This window comes from Amphiura filiformis, chromosome 12 (genome assembly GCF_039555335.1).
Source record: "Amphiura filiformis chromosome 12, Afil_fr2py, whole genome shotgun sequence".
NCBI lineage: Eukaryota > Metazoa > Echinodermata > Ophiuroidea > Amphilepidida > Amphiuridae > Amphiura > Amphiura filiformis.
In genome coordinates, this window is record NC_092639.1 from 32079314 (window position 1) to 32100478 (window position 21165).

The window sequence follows — 21165 nt, forward strand, 5'->3', positions numbered from 1 at the left end:
CCCGACAATACAGCACTAATTTGGAGGATTAACAAATATCCTTTTGCCAAACGAAATATCGCCCAATCCTTATCCGGCAGGTGAAACTAACTGCCAAACAAACTTTAATATCTGGCTACTTTTGAAAACTAAAAGCCAAAAACATGCAATTTTGCATACTGGTTGTAGTCATGAAATTCAAAGTTTTGACAACGTCTAAGCATTCAGAATCTTGAGTCTAAGCTAAGATATTGGTCTTAATCTTATTATTTTATGTTAATTTATAATAATTGGTTATGAACTAGATAGTGGGTAAGCCCTGGGGGTTGGGAGGTACTAGGGGCGTGGAGAGGGGGGGGCAAAGATGCACTTTTACCATAGGTACTTGACATCATGGGCTACACAAAATGCCTGATAGCAATTGAACCGGAGTATCTTTTGGCGGGAAAAGGTCATCGAACTTTACACAGGGTCAAATTTCAAACAGCAAAATAGGTCAAGTACCATTGAGGCTTATTGACCTTGCCCTATTTTGATGCATTACGTAGGTAACGAAACATCCTACAAGCATCTTACAATCCTCACATCGATCCAAGGACAACTTCGCATCCTGAAGTCATTGTTCTTTCGGATTATGTAGTCTCTCTTTCACAGGCAGTTATCTCTGATTTGGTTTTCCTCATGTTGTTCTTTTGCTTTGTTTTTGTCAAAATATTGTAGTATGTGCAATTGGAAATTATTTTGGTCGCCATCTTGAATTTTGAGGTGACAGAAGTACATGCGCAAGAGTACACCAAGCAAATATTGTCACATGCAATAAGCCAGAGAATAAAGAGGTGTACTTATAGTTTGTAATCATGGTGCAATGTGACTCAAAAACTAAGTACGTTTTGAGGTTTGGCCCTTCGATTGTTAGTTGCGAAGCGTGAGCCGCTTTCTACTATCATGATTGTAGCTTTAATAAACATACTGATAAGTCAATCTTACGTATATTGTCAAATGCAATCTTGTGATCAATTACATTGAAAGCTTTGGAGAAGTCCGAGACAAGATGGTGGTATTACGTGAGTAGTACGCCCTGGTGGACGTTCCCCTGGGATTTGCTAACTGTCGAACGTCGCGAAGGTTGATACACATCTTCAGGCTTTCTTTACCGGATGTCGATTTGCACCGAAATACCTTCCCACATTACAATATGCGTATTGCATAACAAAAGGAGATGGATTAACCTCAAAATTGTATCTATTGTTATGCAATATGCCTATTACCTTGTTGGAAGGAATTTAAGCTCACATGACATCCGGTATAGAAGCCCTAAAGGTGAGCATTGAATCACTGACTTTTGCTTTTGCCATTCTCGATGCCATTGACACTGGTCTGAGTTTGTTTATTGTACGAATTGTCTGCTTGGTGATAGGAACTGACTTTTTACTGCAGGACTACAAATGTGAAAGGAATGCCAATTTTTAATGTAAGCTGTAAGAATTATGTTATGACTGCATCATTAAAACAGGCACACAGTTGCAGGTGTTTGTGTTCATTCATTATAATCAGTCAGTAAGTCATTCTGTAAAACAACCACTTACTATTGACGTATTATAAAGTAGACTGTAGACACCACGTATTGTAAACTTATGTCTAGCCCTAATTCATTCATTCATTCATTTATCCATTCATTCATTCATTCATTCATTCAGTCATTCATTCATTCATTCATTCATTCATTTATATTGATCCAATCATTTGACTACGATATGCAATTTTATTTTTTCCTACACTTTTACCATTACATACTCCGGTAGGCGCCCTCTTTGTTTTGTTGATTGTGTCATTGCCTGTGATGTGATACGCGATGGCGTAATAGCGAGTTGAAAACGAAAAACTCAGGCCTGTAAATACTGCACGTGCTGATTTGACAAACTTAATTTGTGTCAACTTCTGTGTACATTATAATGATGTTAGAGGCGTATTATGCATGTAATTGGAGGAGCATTAAGTATAAATTTGTATATGGTTTCCTATGAAGTTTCCGAGTAATTCTTCGGCAGAAAAACAAGAAAAGAAAAGAAAATCCCGCGTAGCACTTAGCTCTTTTGCAATGTGTGCATGATGTGTGAGAGACAAAAAATGTAGTCATTTTTAATTTTTCCAATTACTCTGATATGCACCCTCTTCGTTTGACCATAGACACTAATTGCCTTGCGATGTAATACGCGGTGGCGTAATAAGAGTCCGAAACTCGAGTTAGAAACTCGTGTGCTGAATTGACGGACATTTGTTGCACCATGTTAGGTGGTGCAACCACCTAATATATTGTGATCGGTCGAATCTTCTGATTCTTCTGCTTCTTCTGATTCTTTCGCCCTCTTTTTTTTATGTTATTAGTGCTAGATAATAGATGACCTCTGGCTTACATCGGTTTCAACCAAACTTGGGTACAAGAAGCACTGACCCAAGCTTAATATCATAGTCATATATGACTCTAACATGTTATGACCACCAAACCTGGTCAGAAGAACTACTGACCAAAGATTGATATATGTTTTGGAGTCAATAGAGGCAATTTTGTGAACATTTTGAAAATGCTACTCTTACTCAAAGTTACATGTTATAACCACCAAACCTGGTTAATATAATTTGCACCCAGCTTTGAATCAAAGTTTACACACAGGCCAGTTACCATGGTAACAGGAAGTCAACTAAATAATACTAAGACTACCAAAATTACTTGGTCAGATTACCTACATTCATGATAATACATAACAAATCAATGCGTGGTCATCCGAGGTCATAGGTCATATGGGATCAAAATGTCAAAAATTGGCTGATTGATCTTAAATTTGGAAGCAAATCATCAGAGATATGAAGAGAGCTTGAAAATCGATCTGCGGTCATCCAAGGTCAACGCAACGGTCATAGAAACTGAGTTCATCTGAGGTCGAAGGTCAGTTGTAGGTCAAGTGTTAAATATGCTCGTTTGGGTTTAAACGTGACCCTAAATGGTCGGAAAAAACACACAATTGTAATAAATTGTTTGTAATGGTTAAGGTATTGGAGGTCATGCAGATACCATGAAAATCAAAAGCCACCGCCTTCCATTTGTGGCTCCTGAGCCACAGAAGCTCAAGTTTCTTATGTGAACATTTGTGACAGTTATATGCATGTAGTTGGAAGCGCATTACATATAATTTGGACAGCATGTGGGTGGGTTCCTTGGGACCCATGATCCGATTTCTCCGGAAGTTTTTATTAAAGAATTATTTTTGACCGATATTTATTATAAATAAAAGTCATGCTTTTACATGCCCTTAATATTAAAGATATAATTATTTTTGACCGATACTTGTTATACTAAATATCCGAACTTTTACATGTAATTATTTTGACGGATATTTATTGTAAATTTCCTACATATTATTAAAGATAAAATGTTCAAGTAATAATTTTGTAAACCAGATAGAACACTGTAAATGTTACTTTTGACATAATATAAAATATCAATTAAATACAATTAATGAAATATTTAAAATTGATAGAATAATTTGATGTTATCATTCACATGATAGTGTTATCAATTGCATTCTTTAGCGATTGAAGTTAAGGGGCCAATCTATAAATATATATTTTCACTTTTACTGTGGTAAAATGATATGTTGATAATCTTTATGTACCAAAGTTTTGAGATATGAATTCATAGATCAAGTTCATAACTTTTATAACTGTCTCTGGTGTTGATCAAAACATTTGTGGACAGGTAAAGCCATTGCATGTCTAGAATTATTGACCTTTACTACCTTTAATAGATTTTCGGGACATTCATGGAAAAAAAATTAGTTTTTCTGAACTTTTTTAGTTTCCCCATATCGAAAAATGAGACCTTTGCGGCAGACATCGGCAAATTCCACATGCAAATTAAAAAGGTAGCGGTGACTACCCGATATTTTTTGGGAAACTGTATACCTTTCTGACAGGTAGTAGTTACCGGTGACTTTTTTGGAAAACTAACTACCCGATGACTTTTTGGAGGAACTAGCGGATAACATATCTGATGACCTCTTTGGAGACTTCCTATTGACCTTTTGGGAATGAAGAACTACGAATTCATGAGTATGCACCGATTTATTAGTCAATTTAGCTTATTAAATGAATTGTAGTTTTAGGAGAAATACAACTCTGCAGCTAATGCTACTACACTGTAAAAAATATTTTACTCAGGACTGAGTAAAATGGTCACAGCTCAACAATTCATAATAGGTCACAACTCAACTGTTAAATAAAACATTACTCAACAGTGAGTAAGTTTTTACTCATTTGTTGAGTTCTGACCTATATGAGCTCAATGTTGAGTAATTTTTTACTCAACTGTTGAGCTGTGACCTTTATACTCAGTGTTGAGTAAAATATTATTTACAGTGTAAGAAACTTAAAATGTTCTGATTTGTTTCACACCATTATAAGGTTCATACCTTTCAATGTACGACCCAATTGATATAATCAGCATAATCAGCATTGCATTATAATGTGATCACACTGCAGTCTATGGTTACAATAATTATATAATTTTTATATCAAATATCTTTTGAAGATTAAAACGGATAACCAGTTCCTGCAGAGAATCTTAAGTTTCTGGGAACCTTTTGGGTATAACTCATTTGAAATATTTCAGAGTTTGGGAAACTTCACCAAATGGTCACTGGGAACTTTTTCTTTTTGCTATGGGTCTCTCTTTCAAGAGATAGATTATGTATATCATTTTAATGGTAGACACGACTTTAATATCCCACTCAGAGAGTATGTATATAGATTTCAAATGGAGTCACCAACTCCAAGGTAACCCTACTTAACATTTTCACTCCCTCAGTGAAAGATTAAAAGGTAATGTCTTCCATAGGTTGTGAAATAAGCCAATGGCTAGGACTATCCTTTGATGTTAAAATAAACGTTCCAAAATAACACTAAAATCGTTTTCGAACGCATTTTGAGAAAGTTGGAAGGTTTAATGTTAAATTTAAAATAGACATGTTCTACATCTTACACAACAATAATTGGCACATTTTGGAAAACACACTAATAATGGGAAATCCGTGACCTAATGTATATCTTTCAGCAAATGCTATCATAATACCATAGTACGAGAAAAAAAAAGAAATTCTAATCATCTAAAAGCATGAATACTGGTATTCTATTATAAAGCTGTATATAGTGACGATATGTACACACGCTTCATTTATCGTCAGTTAACTGGTATTTTTAAAAGCAATACAAGTTTTAAGTGTTTGTTATCTAATTATTTCGTTTTTATATAATCATATCTTAATTAATATGATATTAGTATCATATTCTAGGCTAGTATTTCTTTATTCCTTCTTCTATCTACTTCAAGTAAAAAATCACATCAAGCATGTCAAGTGAAATACAGCAATACCAGTGTCAGTGTTAGTTGCACTTTGGAATAAGGCAGGGGTATCCTAAAATTTCAATTTCCTCACGCTACATGCATTCACATCCCGGTTTTTCATGAATTCACATCAAGGTTTGTCAGCTCTTAAGTTAGCATTTCACATTTTGTTTTCAATCATTGCCCTGTTAAGTTTTGCACAATTAGGCGATGGTAAGTTGAGATTGTGGCAAACAGATATTCCGCGGGGTTAAAACCCGGGCTATAGGAAATTTATCCTGATTGAGGGGAACGCGATTGTTATATGTCTGAATTAGCAGCAATTGGCAGTATTTCCCTATTTTTAAAAGAACACACACCTTTTTATGAGCGACCAATTGTTGCCTGACTTATTTGTCGAGACCCACAAAATATTATTGTTATAATTATACCTGAGTGTACTAAAGTAGAGAGGCGCTACTTCGATCGCAGTGTGAGTTCGGGACCTTTTGTAAGAGCACGGACAGTGTCAGTGTCTATTAAGAGTCTGTCATGCGCAGACTTGAAGCGGCCATTGCAAAAGGTAACTTGTAGCCATATATGACGATGATATTACCATACCGTAAAACCTATACAAGTATATAGTGTGCTTCTGATGAAAGCTACATAAATCCAACCGCCATTATGGAGTTTGAGCAAATAAATTACGGATCCAAGCATATACAAACAAGTATTATTTTAAGACCGATCTATTGTATTGGTATATTAACGCTTGCTTCGAATTAATTAAGCTTTTATAAAAAAAAACACTATATATGCTTGTAGACGGGGTTTTACGGTATTTAGAGAATGCGCCATTAATTGATAGCGATGTATGTAGTTCATTGGGTGGAGCCGTTATACCCAAATTAGGCTGTTGTTATTTATGCAGACATCACAATCTGCGAGTGGTACAAAAAGGCGATCGTAAAATGTTTATTCGCAGCCAGTTTGGTTATGCTCCCTCCGCACAAACAGTCTGCCAATAACCACTTACCCCAGGATATACGCCGTTTCTTCTGATTGGCTAAGAGGGCAACAATGCAAAGTCTATTAGAATGTAACCAGAAACGATCCATCCGGGAACTTGAATGCTAGTGAGTTGAACTTCTCGTTGAATAATCAGATGGCGAGCAGCACGCAGTGGATGACGTCATGGGAAAAGTGTAAGCCAATCTAAAAAAAAACTCATTCGTTATCATTGGCAGACTGTTTGTGTGGAGGCAAAGTGGCTGTTATGGAGACTAAGACAGACCGTGACCTGACGGCTGCGTACAAAGCAGGGGATCGCGACTGTTACACAGGTCTTGTCCTCAGAACAAGTTATTTTTATTAACTTTCGGCAACATTTTTGTGAAAATTTGATGACAAACATATTTTGCAACAACGTTTTGACAACTATTTCAAAATGGAGTTGGAGTCTTATAAAATATTACGCCAAATCTAAAACGCGCTTATAACATTTAAACAAGATTTTTGCGTTTGCTTCTCAAACAGTACAAACTTGATCCATACATGGTCAGCCTGCCTTAAATGTGCATCATTTTCTTGTAGCATATTCTATGGATACTGTACTCAGCACGGTTCAATTGCCTATTTCCTCTCCTTATCACGAACTAATGTGACTTGACGTAATACGACAGGAAGTTATAGACTCGTTACTACCTACAATGTCAAAATATTTCACATGGAATTTGGTTATCGATAATGTAATCATCCATGCGTTGAACAGTTGAAAAGGTTAATTTAAAGTTGACATAATGTTAGTCTCATGACCATAAGTACTTAAAGCTCGCTATTACACCTGCAAGTTTATTTCCAGAGGGAGACCAAATTGTATCTGTTGCCTATACTTTTGTACATAGATATAATTTATCTTATTTTCGAACTCACATTATGACGTCATAGAAACATTATGTGGGAAATGTGTGTACTTATTTTGGTATCACTGGATAAACAGGGATCCATACTTATACATTGGTACCAAATATAAAAAGTATGTGACAGTTTGTAATAGAGGATTAGGGGGATTGCCACCCCCTCATAGAAAAATAGAAAAATTATGATTAAATAGCAATTCAATTAATGCAAATCACAATTTCCAAAAAACATATGTATGAGAACAAATTTATATAAAATATTTACACAGAAAAATTATGATTAAATAGCAATTCAATCAATGATACAAATTTAATTTGTACAAAAAGTTAATTAGAGTACCAGTAAATTAACTCAGCAGATTTTGAAAACGAGAAGAGAATAATATGAAGGGGTGAAAAAAAATAAAACATGTGAAGGAGAGGTCAAATAAACCCGAAGGGCTTTAAGGCTGGTCCCACCTTAGCAAATTTGAAAGGGAAATATTAGAATAAAATGCGTTGGGAGCAGAATTTATTTCTGCTCATTTTGACACCTCATTTGTAGCAATTGACTAAATGTGACGTGTCATGTCAAAAGGAGACACTTTTGGGCAGGATCGTAAATGGAGATATAGCCAAAAATCTGCCTGGGTGATTTTTTTCATAATTTGAGTTTGTTGCGAATTTGTGATGTTATTAATGTTAAAAATATTGTCTGATAGTTTCAGACCAGAATATAACTGGCATCTTGTATTGTTTGAGACACTTTTCAAGGCAATTCCTACTCTCAACATTGTCAATAATATTTTTAAAGGCAGATATCTCAATTTCCAATTTTATAATACCATAACTTACGAACTGAATATCTTCGCTTAGGAATGTCTGATTTCATTGGGGAAAGCGGCGTTGTGGAGCAAAATATCTATATATTTAAGATATGTAAAAACCTCCAAATCGATAACCTGCCCAAAAGTGTCTCCTTTTGACATGACACGTCACAAATATTGACATCACAGTGTACATTTAAATCAATGTAGCCCAAGATTTGAAAGTTGCAGTAAATTTTATTGATTTTGCATTCAGTGTAATGGAAGGAAATCTGTGTAATGATATCTGAGTGTTTTTGTATTGTAAGAATTTGTACCTAGGTGCAACTTTCAAATCTGGACCTCACTACATTAAATTGACCGGTGTTTATTGTTTTCTGGGCTATCGTATCAAATGAGGTGTCAAAAAGCGCAGAAATAAATTCAGCTTCCAACGCATTTTACAGATTTGCAATACAATAGTCCCTTTTTGAATAATGACCATTATTTAAGGGGGTGAGTTACTTTTTTTGAGATGTTTATATAATACATTGTAGTGTACAACAAGAACAACAACTTTGAAGTGTTTGTACATGAAGAAACTCTACCACTCCCGTCCCCTCTCTCTCTCTCTCTCTCTCTCTCTCTCTCTCTCTCTCTCTCTTCTCTCTTGAATGAAATCAAGTAGTTTCGCGTTAATGCAGTTAATACCGCACACGCGAGTTTGAAGCTGTTTGGGCGAAATCCATTCCCCGCCTCGCCTATGTAGATAATCATAATATGACCTATTTTTGCGTGATTACACACACATAAGTATGGCATGATGCCTAACACTTTTGGCAACACTGACTGGTATATTTCGATGCTAGACTATTTTCGCGAGCAAGTCACGCATAGACGTAAGTACACACAAGTAAAGTAATGAAGCCGTGCAGTTTCTCGTGAATTTTGGACCGTAAAATTTAGATACTTCTTTTGTCTAAATGAGCACGTACCCAGTTTCGAAGTCAGAAATTTACATAACTTACGAAAACGAATACGAACATTCACTTGCTTCAAGTTATTAGTAAGTGACAATAGGCTAGAATAAAAGATTGGTCACACTACCTAGGAGACTTATACTTCAGAATAACAATGGCATATGAAAACCCTAACCCTAATCGCCGTAGAAGTGATGATGTAACATGATTAACTACCATAGCAATAGATGAATACAATTTTTGAATATATCGCCCTGCACTACATTAAAGCATGGTAGAACAGGGTAAACACCTGGATCGTAATTCTATAGGATATCATTATCATGCTGATCATTTGCACATGTAATTTTAGTATCTTTTAAAAGAGCCGCGTTGTATTCAATCTATGATTGCTGACACACAGGTGATGAGTATAACCTGCTTGTAGTGCAGTGTTATATCTTCAAAAAATTGAATACCTGAGTGGAAGAAGGGCCCAACACCATTTTTTTACAAAAATGAGTTTGACCCAGCATTTTATTGCCAGCAGACTGTTCTTCCTTGTGTGTGAAAGATGAGCCAAAATTCACTCTCTAAATAGTCTTCCATGTACACTTAATCATGGTTTTCATGGAAGAAGGGCCCAACTCCATGGAGTTGGGCCCTTTTTCCACAAATATTAGATTAAAGAGGAATTTTTTTCATCCATGAAATCTGTTTATCACTACAATAAATTTTCTTGTTAACATATTACATGCTTCTACTTGTGCAAATAATTTATAATTTCCAAATTTATAACACATCTGCTCACGGAACTGGAACTTACAGTATATCAGTGGAAGAAGGGCCCAACTCCAGCTCGTATTAAGACCTGTACCGTTGCCATGGAAACATTATATATAATTTCGAATGTATGTAATATTGTATATTCATGTATTAAAGGTACCCTGAAGATGAAAACATTCTGTCTATAAAACTTTTCCAAATATTAAGTTTTTTCTTAATATCTCAAAAACAGTTTTGATGGAGTTGGGCCCTTCTTCCACTCAGGTATTCAATTGTATTCATCTATTGCTATGGTAAGTAATCTTGTTACATCATCACTTGTATGGCGCATTGCAAATATTTCAACAACGATAGGTTTCTCCAGCTGTCTAGCATTTTTAGTTTTTGAAACGAAAACTGAAAATCTGACAAGGCCAAATGTACGAGTAAATAAAATTTAGGGCGACACGACATTCTCCGTATGAATAGTTACGAGTAGGCAGACACTTGAGTTTACCAAGAAATGACAATATGTTTAGGTACAACTTTGAGATTTGTATCTGTTTTTTATCCCATTTTCATTCCTAGGCTTAATACGACAGCAACATTATGCACTTAAAGCAAGTGAGGTGTACTATGCAAAACATAATTGTTGGTGTTTTAGAGGGTTGGGTGTTTGTTTTTGCTATTTTTTAGACGTGGTCCTCTTTCCGTGAGGTATTGAACATTGAACATGTTGAAGTAAACTCGCCTTTTGCCCTTCCCAGCAAACACAAAACGTTTTCGACATCAATTGCAAAAGGTTATAAAAGGTTGTCAGAAAACGTTTAAATGTCGGGTTATATAAAGGGTATATCACGAGTATAAAACGTTTTCATAACCTTAAAACATTTTTTGATAATCTACTGCTCAGCAAACAAATACAATTTACAGAAAACGTTTAAATGTCGGGTTATATAAAGGGTATAAAAACGTTTTAATAACATTCCAAAAACATTCTTGAAAACTTGATACAAAACATAAACAGAATGTTATTTTGGGGTTGAAAAAATATTTTGCGAAAAATGTTTGCCCAAAATATTTTTAATAACGTTTTAAAAACGTTTTCATGACCTTTATATAACCCGACATTTAAATGTTATTAAAAGGTTTTGAAAAAACATTTTAAGAACATTTCTGTGTTTGCTGGGTTCAAATATTTTAACATAATGTTATTTAGGTATTGACACAATATTTGGCAAAAATGTTTGCAAAAATAGTTAACAATAACATTTTTTGAAAACATTTAAAAATGTGTTTTCATACAAAACGTTTTAAAACGTTATCATGACCTTTACATAACCCGACATGTTAATGTTATTAAAACCGTTTTTACCTAAACCGAGAGCCAAAATATAACTTATTTAAAACGTTTTTAAAACGTTTGTGTGTTTGCAGGGTTACCATGTTAAGAAGATCATAAAGCATTTCATGCATTGAAGCATAATACCCCGGCCGGAAAGGGCAGGAAATTCTCGCCATAATTAAGGCCTCTATTGACGTATTTCAATCACAAATGGTTAGGGATTGATTTCACCGTTTAACGAGTTTTTAATGACTTAATCACAACGTTCCGTTAGTTCAGTTAAAGGCATATTCAGGGAGTTGCTGATCCGGCGGATTGTAAAAATCATCAAAATTCAGATTTTGGCACCTTTGTTATTGTCATCGTAGATGTGCTTACATTGCCTACAGGTGGTTAAGCCGAAAGTCGCTTATTTTAAAAACACAAAATGGAACAATTTGTAATTTCTATACTTTAAGGGCGAACCGTGCTTTGGATTCCAGAGGGAGGGTGTCTGTAAGAGGCACAGCCATCAGAAAATGAATAACTGAGATCGCGAGCCAAATACACTTACTGCAGTAATTTTCCAAGTCTTTATAAAAATTAGGCATAGGTGGGAATCGAACCCGGCACCTTTCAGTTCTGAAGCAACGGATAGTACCACTAAACCAACTTCCTATCTGCACTAACACCTGTGATATTAATTCTTGATATTGCGTAACGATAAAAGTCCCACAACTAAAGTAGCAATAAATAAATAAATGTGTCAGTTCTCTCGAGCCCCAAAACGTCATTAAGTAAGTAAATAAATAAATAAATAAATAAATAAATAAATAAATAAATAAATAAATAAATAAATAAATAAATAAATAAATAAATAAATAAATAAATAAATAAATAAATAAATAAATAAATAAATAAATAAATAAATGCATATCTTGACAGCTGATAAAGACTCAACCCTAAATAAACGCTCAGAACTGGTATCAAAATGCAGACATAAGGAAAATACAAACTCAGTGACTTTGGAGTAACATGACATTTTTCTTGATTGGCCAAGTGATTATTGGTGGTTTTCGCAACTTCAACTAACTCTTGTTATGATGGACTATTGTAGCTTAAGTTCAAGCAGTTTATGTCAAGTGTATAACGATTGTATTTATATATGTGTGTGCTTGTACTGTAGTTTTAAGACCAGTATGCCTGATAATTCCATCATGGATGAAACTGCCAGTTGCATAAAAAATTTTTGCATTACTTCTGTTTATACTTACGCTCTCCTTTACGGATCGAGCACTTTGTTTACTGGCAAGTCAACCTTATCTACTTCGTAAATAAATAAATAAATAAATAAATAAATAAATAAATAAATAAATAAATAATACAAAAAGAAATTATAGAAATTATTTTCTATAAAGCAGCATAAGAAAAATGATGGACGCACGGTTTCGAAAAAGCGACGCCTTAGACCGCTCGGCCACAGAACCACACAGCCTACTAGATGTCAAAGAAATATATTAACCTATAACGTTACGCAATATTGGCACATGCAACGGGCACATGTCTGCGGATAAAGATCAAGCATAATAGAAAGGCGCACAAGGGGTCTATCCCTGAAGTCATACTAACCAAACGGTCATTGACATGTAACCAATTCTTTGTATACCTTGATACAGTCAATATAATTATACAAAGAAGTATACTATTAGGCGTAGACGCAATCATCAATGCGGGATGTATAAAACCATAGTCGCCACTCGTGCACTTTTTTTAGTCTACGGCTATTCTGAAAACAGCCTTGAACCCTGAATTCAGAGGTAAATTTTGGGTTGTTACATGGAATTCAAAGTAATTATATCATGAAAAAACCCACCGAGAGGACTACGATACTTATTCAGAGCCAATCTACATTCTGTTATTTACAAAAGCCGACGATCAAAAATAAAATTATAAAAGGAGCAGGACAAGATATCAACGTTAATCCCGCTAAGCCTAAAATCGCATCGAAAACGCCAAAATGCAGCACAAAATTTATAATATTACTAAATCTCCAAAACGAATTGTAACGTAGGTATGCAGAAAAGAGTTGTATTAGTAATAACAAAGTATGTGCAAAATTATTTGTCTTTGGCATGTCGCTTTTTGAAATATCACCAATATCAAATTTCGGAAAAAACGCCCCACTGAAATTTTAAAACAAACATGAACCTTCCAAAATAAATGCACATTTTGCACTTGGTGCAATTGGTGAAATTATCTAGATGTATATGGAGCTTCAACTTTGCCCATTGTTGTTTTCCTTGTTTTTTGCCATTTTTTAACAGCAAAAATACCTAATCACAATTTTAACAACTCTTAGGCAATTTATAAACAATTGTAACTTTTTTACATCTGATCACTGTTCGCTGAATGGGCCTTTAAGTTTTCAGTTCTGTAGGGAAGAAAAGGGCACTGCACATGCGCTTACTTGTATTTCCAGTCTGGAATTGAACTGACCCATAATTCCGTTTACTTGAAGGGAACTAGGGGCAAATGTAGTAGAATTACTCAGCGTTGTATATAGTTTATAGGCTAAGAAATAGAAACTGTTATTATTTTCATTTAATTGGTTACGGTAAATTAAGTAAATTTCCTGGAAACCGGCTAAAGGATATCAAGTCAACAGCGATGTTTAACAGAACATAGTGATTCACTGCAGACGAGCATACAACCAACTTGAACATGGATTTATGTGTTGTACTTGTGTATATATTTGCAGGAATATTACTGTTGTCACAAGGCGCTGCTAAACGTGAGTATTTAAGCTCGAGATAACCATTTGAAAAGCAATAGGATTTTAAACTTCTACAATTACGACTACAATTGCGATTTCGACTACGACTACAAATATGACTACGATTACAACAATGGCTACGACGACAACTTCACGACTACGAATACGACTATGACTACAACTACGATTACGACTACGACTACGACTACAACTACGATTACGACTACGATTACGACTACAGCTAAGATTACGACTGCAATTACGACTACGACTACAACTATGACTACAATTACGACTACAGCTATGACTACGACTACTCAATATACTACTTGCTACAATGCTACTACTAATGTCATTTAAATCCTTGTTCGAAACGAAATTATTTCAGGTAGCTTGTTGTTCAATTGGAATATTGAAATGCTTGTGTTTGTTAAATACTACGTGCTTCGTGTTTCTCAGCAATATTTAAAAAGAGGGTACATTTGCACGTGTTTTATCAAGCCATTCAGTCCGCCATTCAGTTAACCACAGAAGCAACTTGTTTATGTAGATGTTACTTAGATACTAAGCCGGGATTGACTCCCAATGGATATATTTAAACATGACAGGATATGGAGGCTCCGACATTACGCAACCAAATGCTCAATGTTACGTAGAATACACATCATCCCAGAATCTGTGGTTAAAACCTATTCTTGTATTGGCATTTTCTACAAAAAAATGCAATTTTTGCTGAAAATATGAAGTCCACTTAATAAATAATGAGACGGAACATTTACGCAACCAGACACTGAATGGTTTATTTAGAACATGTAGAACACACATCCAGTAATCTGTGGCTAGAAACTATTCTTGTAATGGCATTTTCTACAAAAAAATGCAATAATACTTGTTCTATACAAGGACTGAAAATATGAAGTCAACTTAATAAATAATGAGACGGGCAATTTACGCAACCAAACGCTGAATGGTTATTTAGAACATGTAGAACACACATCCCAGGATCTGTGGTGTGGTTAAAACCTATTCTTGTAATGGCATTTTCTACAAAAAAATTCAATAATACTTGTTCTATACAAGGACTGAAAATATGAAGTCTACTTAATAAATAATTAGACGGAAATTTACGCAACCAAACGCTGAATGGTTATTTAGAACATGTAGAACACACATCCCAGGATCTGTGGTGTGGTTAAAACCTATTCTTGTAATGGCATTTTCTACAAAAAATTCAATAATACTTGTTCTATACAAGGACTGAAAATATGAAGTCTACTTAATAAATAATTAGACGGAAATTTACGCAACCAAACGCTGAATGGTTATTTAGAACATGTAGAACACACATCCCAGGATCTGTGGTGTGGTTAAAACCTATTCTTGTAATGGCATTTTCTACAAAAAATTCAATAATACTTGTTCTATACAAGGACTGAAAATATGAAGTCCACTAAATAAATAATGAGACGGGGAATTTACGCAACCAAACGCTGAATGGTTATTTAGAACATGTAGAACGCACATCCCAGGATCTGTGGCTAGAAACTATTCTTGTAATGCCATGTCAACAAAAAATTCAATAATACTTGTTGTATACAAGGACTGAAAATATGAATAAATTAGACAGGAAATTTGCCAAATGTATTAGAAGGGTAATAGAGATCTAAAGTTAGTTCAATTTAATGAATTTTGACGTTGCAATTTCCTGAAGAGCCCTATCTTGTTGTAAAAAGCTGCATACCGGGGCGCGGGGCTGTATATAGGATTGTGTGTAGTATACTGACATTGCTTGAAGTGAAATTATGTGATGGATACTAGAGAGTGTCCACACTCTACAGGGTCTGCCTGAAAGAACTGTACCCTCGTAAGCTCATTTTGTAGGTTTGATGCTCAAACCGAAAATGTTATGTTACACAGTAAAACAGCTTTCCTATAAACAAGGGTTGAGGCTTACGCGTTATATACTGTTTATGGAAACATTCAAACATTACAAATTAATGATGCTTAATCGTTGTTCTATACAGGGGAAAGAGGAATTACGCATCACACACTAGCACAATTAAACATGAATTTACAAATAGAAACATGACATGCATAGGCAGATAATACCAGAGTAAAATCTCTGGACATTCCTGACTTGAAGCCTAGACCTCTCGCTTGTCGGACGAGCGCTCAAAATATGCTAGAAATTTTTTTTCTAATGTATAATAAAACATGCAAATGAATAGGGAATGACCCTTGATCCTAATTTGCATATGTGATATTAGGTGCGTCGCGTTGTCGTTAAGATACACAAACATTATTAAGGATTATGAAAACTCTCATTTTTTTGTGAAAAAATAAAAACAAATTCCTGGAAATTATGTTTTTTATCTATAACAGCCTAGAATTTTTTAATATATTTTTAAATCGTAATGAACAATTCTGATCATGTGTCAAAAGGACATTTCATTTGGGAACTTCTGTGCCATAGGTATCTGTGAAGATATAGGTATTTAATTTTGTACTTGTCATGAGGTTGCATCACTTAAGCTTAAGGTCAATATTCGCTCTCGGATACTCACTTGCGTGGATTTTGTAAGCGGAAAGAATTAACCCTATAACAGGAAGTAATAGCAAGTTAATTATACCCGTATACCTTTGACAACTAAAATACAGGTCAAAGTGTAAAATGCATTCACTATAAGAGAATTAATGGGAAATATTACTGATGAAAACACATGTTTTAATATGTTATAAACGTAATTATTGAACACATATACACTGATTTTACCGAAAAAGGGATGATGTTTACCACGACATCAAATAAAATGTGCCGTTTCCCACCATGTGGTATTCAAGTCTCGCGCCAGTGCCGAACGTATGAAATGCACACTGAAATGTATGAAATAAAATCTAACTTCTGGAACAGACACGTCTTATTTGATTTTATGGTAAATGCTTATTTGTTTATTTATTTATTTTTATTTATTTATTTATTTATTTATTTATTTATTTATTTATTTATTTATTTATTTATTTATTTATTTATTTATTTATTTTATTTGTTTATTTTATTTATTTATTACAGGCCTTGTAGAATGCCACGTAAACAGTCTACGAGACTTTTGTGGCTTTGCTCAAGACGGACGTGATTCTTTTGACTGGTCAATAAAACGGTGGCATATCGATGTCAAACGTGATGTCAAACGACAAGCGGAGCGGCCGGAGGCGGAGGATCCTCACGGTGAGTTGATTGCAATGGTGGTAAGAATAGATGGTCAAGGTAATAGGAACAACCGGTCAAGTGGACAATTTACTCCTGACCATAAATTTATAAATCAAAACAAAATTTAAAATCTAAAGGAAGTTATAACTTTTAAGTCTTATACGAGGACAGTGCATGAAAAAACAATGAATAATATTATTGAAATTAATCATGTTAACCAGGTGATTAATTTATTAGTTTAGGTCAGTTCGTTCGTAAATATTTGGGAAATTAAAAATCATTCAAACAAATATCCCGGTCAATTTTGGTCTTAATTAAAAATAGTGTGTGCAGTTGGAAAGTATCTTCGTCAGATCAGGTGTAAAATCGCTTTTACATTCAAATGAAAAGAGAAGAAAAATTGCAATGTTGCTTCAAAAGAACAAAAACTATGATGTGAATATGATGATTTGTTTATAGAAGTAGAATATATACTTGTACACTCTTATTTTCGCTATTTTGCCACTGTTTAAAATCTTATACAATTATTGCTTAAACCTTAACCCAATAAATGCTTTAATGCTTTAAACAATTGCACGTTTAAGACTTTAAATGGCCTCCCTCTCTCATTGTACAGCTACTTTTTGTATAAATGTAACAATAGTAGAATAACGGTTATATTTTAATCATGGATTCAAATATTTTCTAAGGAGACTCCCGTTTTAGTGTTTGGGAATTAGTCAGCAGAACTGGCAAGAAAACTTAAATTTCCACGTTTGCTATTGTTGGCAATATCAAAATGTTTATAGAAAGAAAAGTTTGTTTACAATAGCTGTTCCAAAAGGCAGCATTCTCCATACTTTAATTCCCGAGAAAATACAAAATATACAACAATACCTCATTTCAGCCTCTTATTTCCCTTAACAAAAACGACTCATAATTCAGCAGGTGACTTTTTCCCTTAACAAAAACGACTCATAATTCAGCAGGTGACTCTAAACCATTGATTTTATGCTAATGCTGTAATCATGTGTGTGATATAACTTTTACATGTGTTGTTTGAAAGACAAAGGTACAGTGTTTATGTAATCATTGAGAAATACCATGAAAACAATCCATATATGGCGTCACAAGTCAACTCTTATTACATACTGACCGACCCTCGTATTACTGAATGTATATACACTTGATAGTGTCCGTATTCTAAAAGATAATTTACCTTTCATGTTAATTTTAGAAAGTTCAAGGAATGTCACACATTCCGAAGAGCTTCAGTGAGAATATCAAAAGATCGAAGGCTAAAAAATAAATAACACGTGTAAAGATATACACGTGATTGATTATTTGGGTCAGTAAATCCGTAACCTTGGTGCACTTTCTCCTCAATTAAACTTCTGGTGAAAATTGGCACACTTCATCAAGATATAAAATCCGATATCTTTATCAACTATTAAGAGAGCGTCAAAATTTAATGGAGAATCACTTTCCCCGGAAGCGGCTCTGATATTAGAGTCACGCGGTAGGTGTGACCAGCAAGTTTTAAAAATAAACGACTGATAAAGAAGACTAAAAAGATGTTACTGCCTCCGCGAGGCTATATTTACCCGTAACATTAATAAAGCCATAATGTACGATCTTATATTAAATATGAAATTAGTCATTTTTTTTTTCAAACCTGATTTTTGGGCATATTTGTAATATTTACACATGCATGTATCAACTTACACCTAAATGGAATCAGCTTATTTGCTGTGTTTGTAGGTCACGTCAACAGAGCAATTTTGACATTAAGTCATTATGCCTGCCATAGAACTCCGTGTTAAACAACTAAATAGCCAGTGGAATTTCTTTCACTTTCCCTTGTTAAGCTTAAAATGGAAAATCACGGCAGTTATACTAATAATATTTCATCATTTTGAGTAAACGATAACAAAATTAAAATTTAGCAGAAATCGTACATTATGAGCTTATTATAATAGTGCACTTCGTGCTCGGTGAGCGATTGGCTAAAAACCAATCATTAGCTAAAAACCAATCATGCCAATCGCTAATAGCTCAGCGATGTAATTATATTCAGCTATGAGTTTTCTTTCAAAAAAACAAAAACTAAATCTATTGTCACTGTATTGTTGTAGGTCGAGTCACTCAATGGTCTGTATAATGTATATACATGGAAATAGTATAATAGTAGACTCAGGGACAATAAGATTGCATTCCTCCGTTGCATATTGAGATGAATTGATTTTATTCCTATAATGAAAATAGACTACATGTTGTGATATGATGGTGTAGATTATTTTGATGTGATTATATTCTCAAACCCTTTAATATATACCGTTTGCGACACTTGCAGTTGAATACATGTGTTAAAAGAATATGATAAGCGTTACTGTGCGTGTTACAATTCCACACTGCGTCTTTTCTTGTGTTGGAAACGTTAAAAGAGGGTAATGAGTATGCGCAGATCGTAAAATTTAGTCATTTCAGCTGATAAATGGCAACGGTTGTGTGCATATTCTTGATCACAAAACAGGCTTTTTTTGGTTTTTGTTAGGGTAAATGAGGGGGGTGGGTTATGTATTGACATTTTGCGGTATATTTTGTTGTTGTTATTTTGATACTTTTTGTTGTTGTTAGGACAGGGGGTTCTTAATACAGGCCATCCGGCCTTCCGAGAACATCCTCATTCAATGTATGTGTTTAATTGTTGTGCTGTTATATTTTATATTTGAATGAAATAAAGATGAATGAATGATTGTGCTTAGCCTGTGTCATCGGCTTATCTCGAACAAACTCGCCATGCGTGGCTGTTGAAGAACTAGTGGATTCGCCCTACTATCATGGCAATTTCTAAAGATACAGGGGTGATGACGCTGTGCGGTGTTGGGAACGGTTCCCGTTGAGTTGATATTGAATTTCAAAAGGGGCTTTGTACATATTTGCACAATCATCTTCTTCAATGGGTGTAACCTTGAACTCGGAAGATGACATTTTTCTTTTCTCTGAAATAGACATACTAGAACAAACTCGGAAATAATTTTGTTTTAATAACCTTGTCACATAAGCAAGTCCTTGCAAAACAGTATTAAAAAAGTATGAGACTTTGGCACTGCTAATTTTAGAGTAGATATCACAGATATTTTCTAACGGAATATTGCAAGATATAAGTTGTTGGATAATAAATCATAATATAGTCCCAGTCCGTACGTACATATTATAACGAATGGCGATAAGGCTACCAGCTCCAACTGATAAACGGTGGTTAAAACTTGGTCTAATGTAAGCAGTCGAGGTATACAATACACACACACAAATAATACGCAAGTACACAAGTGAATGAGATCATTACTGATGCTTAAAGGTCATATATATTGCTCGGACAACATCATATCATTTGCAAGCTAATATTATGAGGACAATGAAAATGACTCTTTTTTTGAGAAAATAAGACGTTTAAAATTGATATTCCGCAAAAAACAACTTAAGCGATGAGTTCCTTCGAACGAGACAGATTTGACCTAGAAAAAAGTTGACGTCATGAAATGACTGTGCCTGCTTTGCGAGAAGGGACTATAAACATCCTCAATGGACAGAATGTATACTGTTGTTGTTCTCAGAAAAAACTCTGAATTAAGTATTACACATTTAAAGGTTTTTAAACATATGGATAAAATCAGCCACTTCTTTTTTTATATATTAGTAAATTGTGATATTACAATTCATATGTATATTAATATCATGAGAAATATTTGGGCTAAAAAATAAAAATATAATTTGAGCCTAGAATTTCAGCGGGATCAATCTGAGACTAGCATATAAACCGTGTTAAGTTCACAAACCTATGTATCTGATTTCACTGTGCGATATTGCAATGCTATAGTTATTATAGTTTCAGTTGGATGAAATATTACAAAGCAAACGCAAAATAACAATACTGGGTGAGGCTTTCTTTCCCAAATAGAACAATAGTCTGCATATTGTTATGCAGCATTGTTATGGAAAATAATAGTTCAACTCATTGTTGCTAATGTCAAACTTGTCAAAGTGATTGTGATTGTGTCACACAAGTAAATGGGAGCATGGTATAGTGTCCGCTT

At 34.4% G+C, this 21165-nt stretch overlaps 1 protein-coding gene across 3 annotated transcripts in view; it reads left to right on the forward strand.

Annotated features, from left to right (window-relative positions):
• Positions 1 to 13651: 13651 nt before the first annotated feature.
• The window catches only part of LOC140166073 (uncharacterized), a 30234-nt gene continuing 22720 nt past the window's right edge, over positions 13652 to 21165 (forward strand). For all 3 annotated transcript variants that reach the window (XR_011860811.1, XM_072189453.1, XM_072189454.1), the window contains exons 1-2: positions 13652 to 13899; positions 16952 to 17107. Coding sequence is in view for 2 of the 3 variants with exons in the window: in XM_072189453.1 (XP_072045554.1) it covers positions 13830 to 13899; positions 16952 to 17107 (226 nt within the window). In the remaining variant the exon portion in view is untranslated. The remainder of the gene's footprint in view (positions 13900 to 16951; positions 17108 to 21165) is intronic.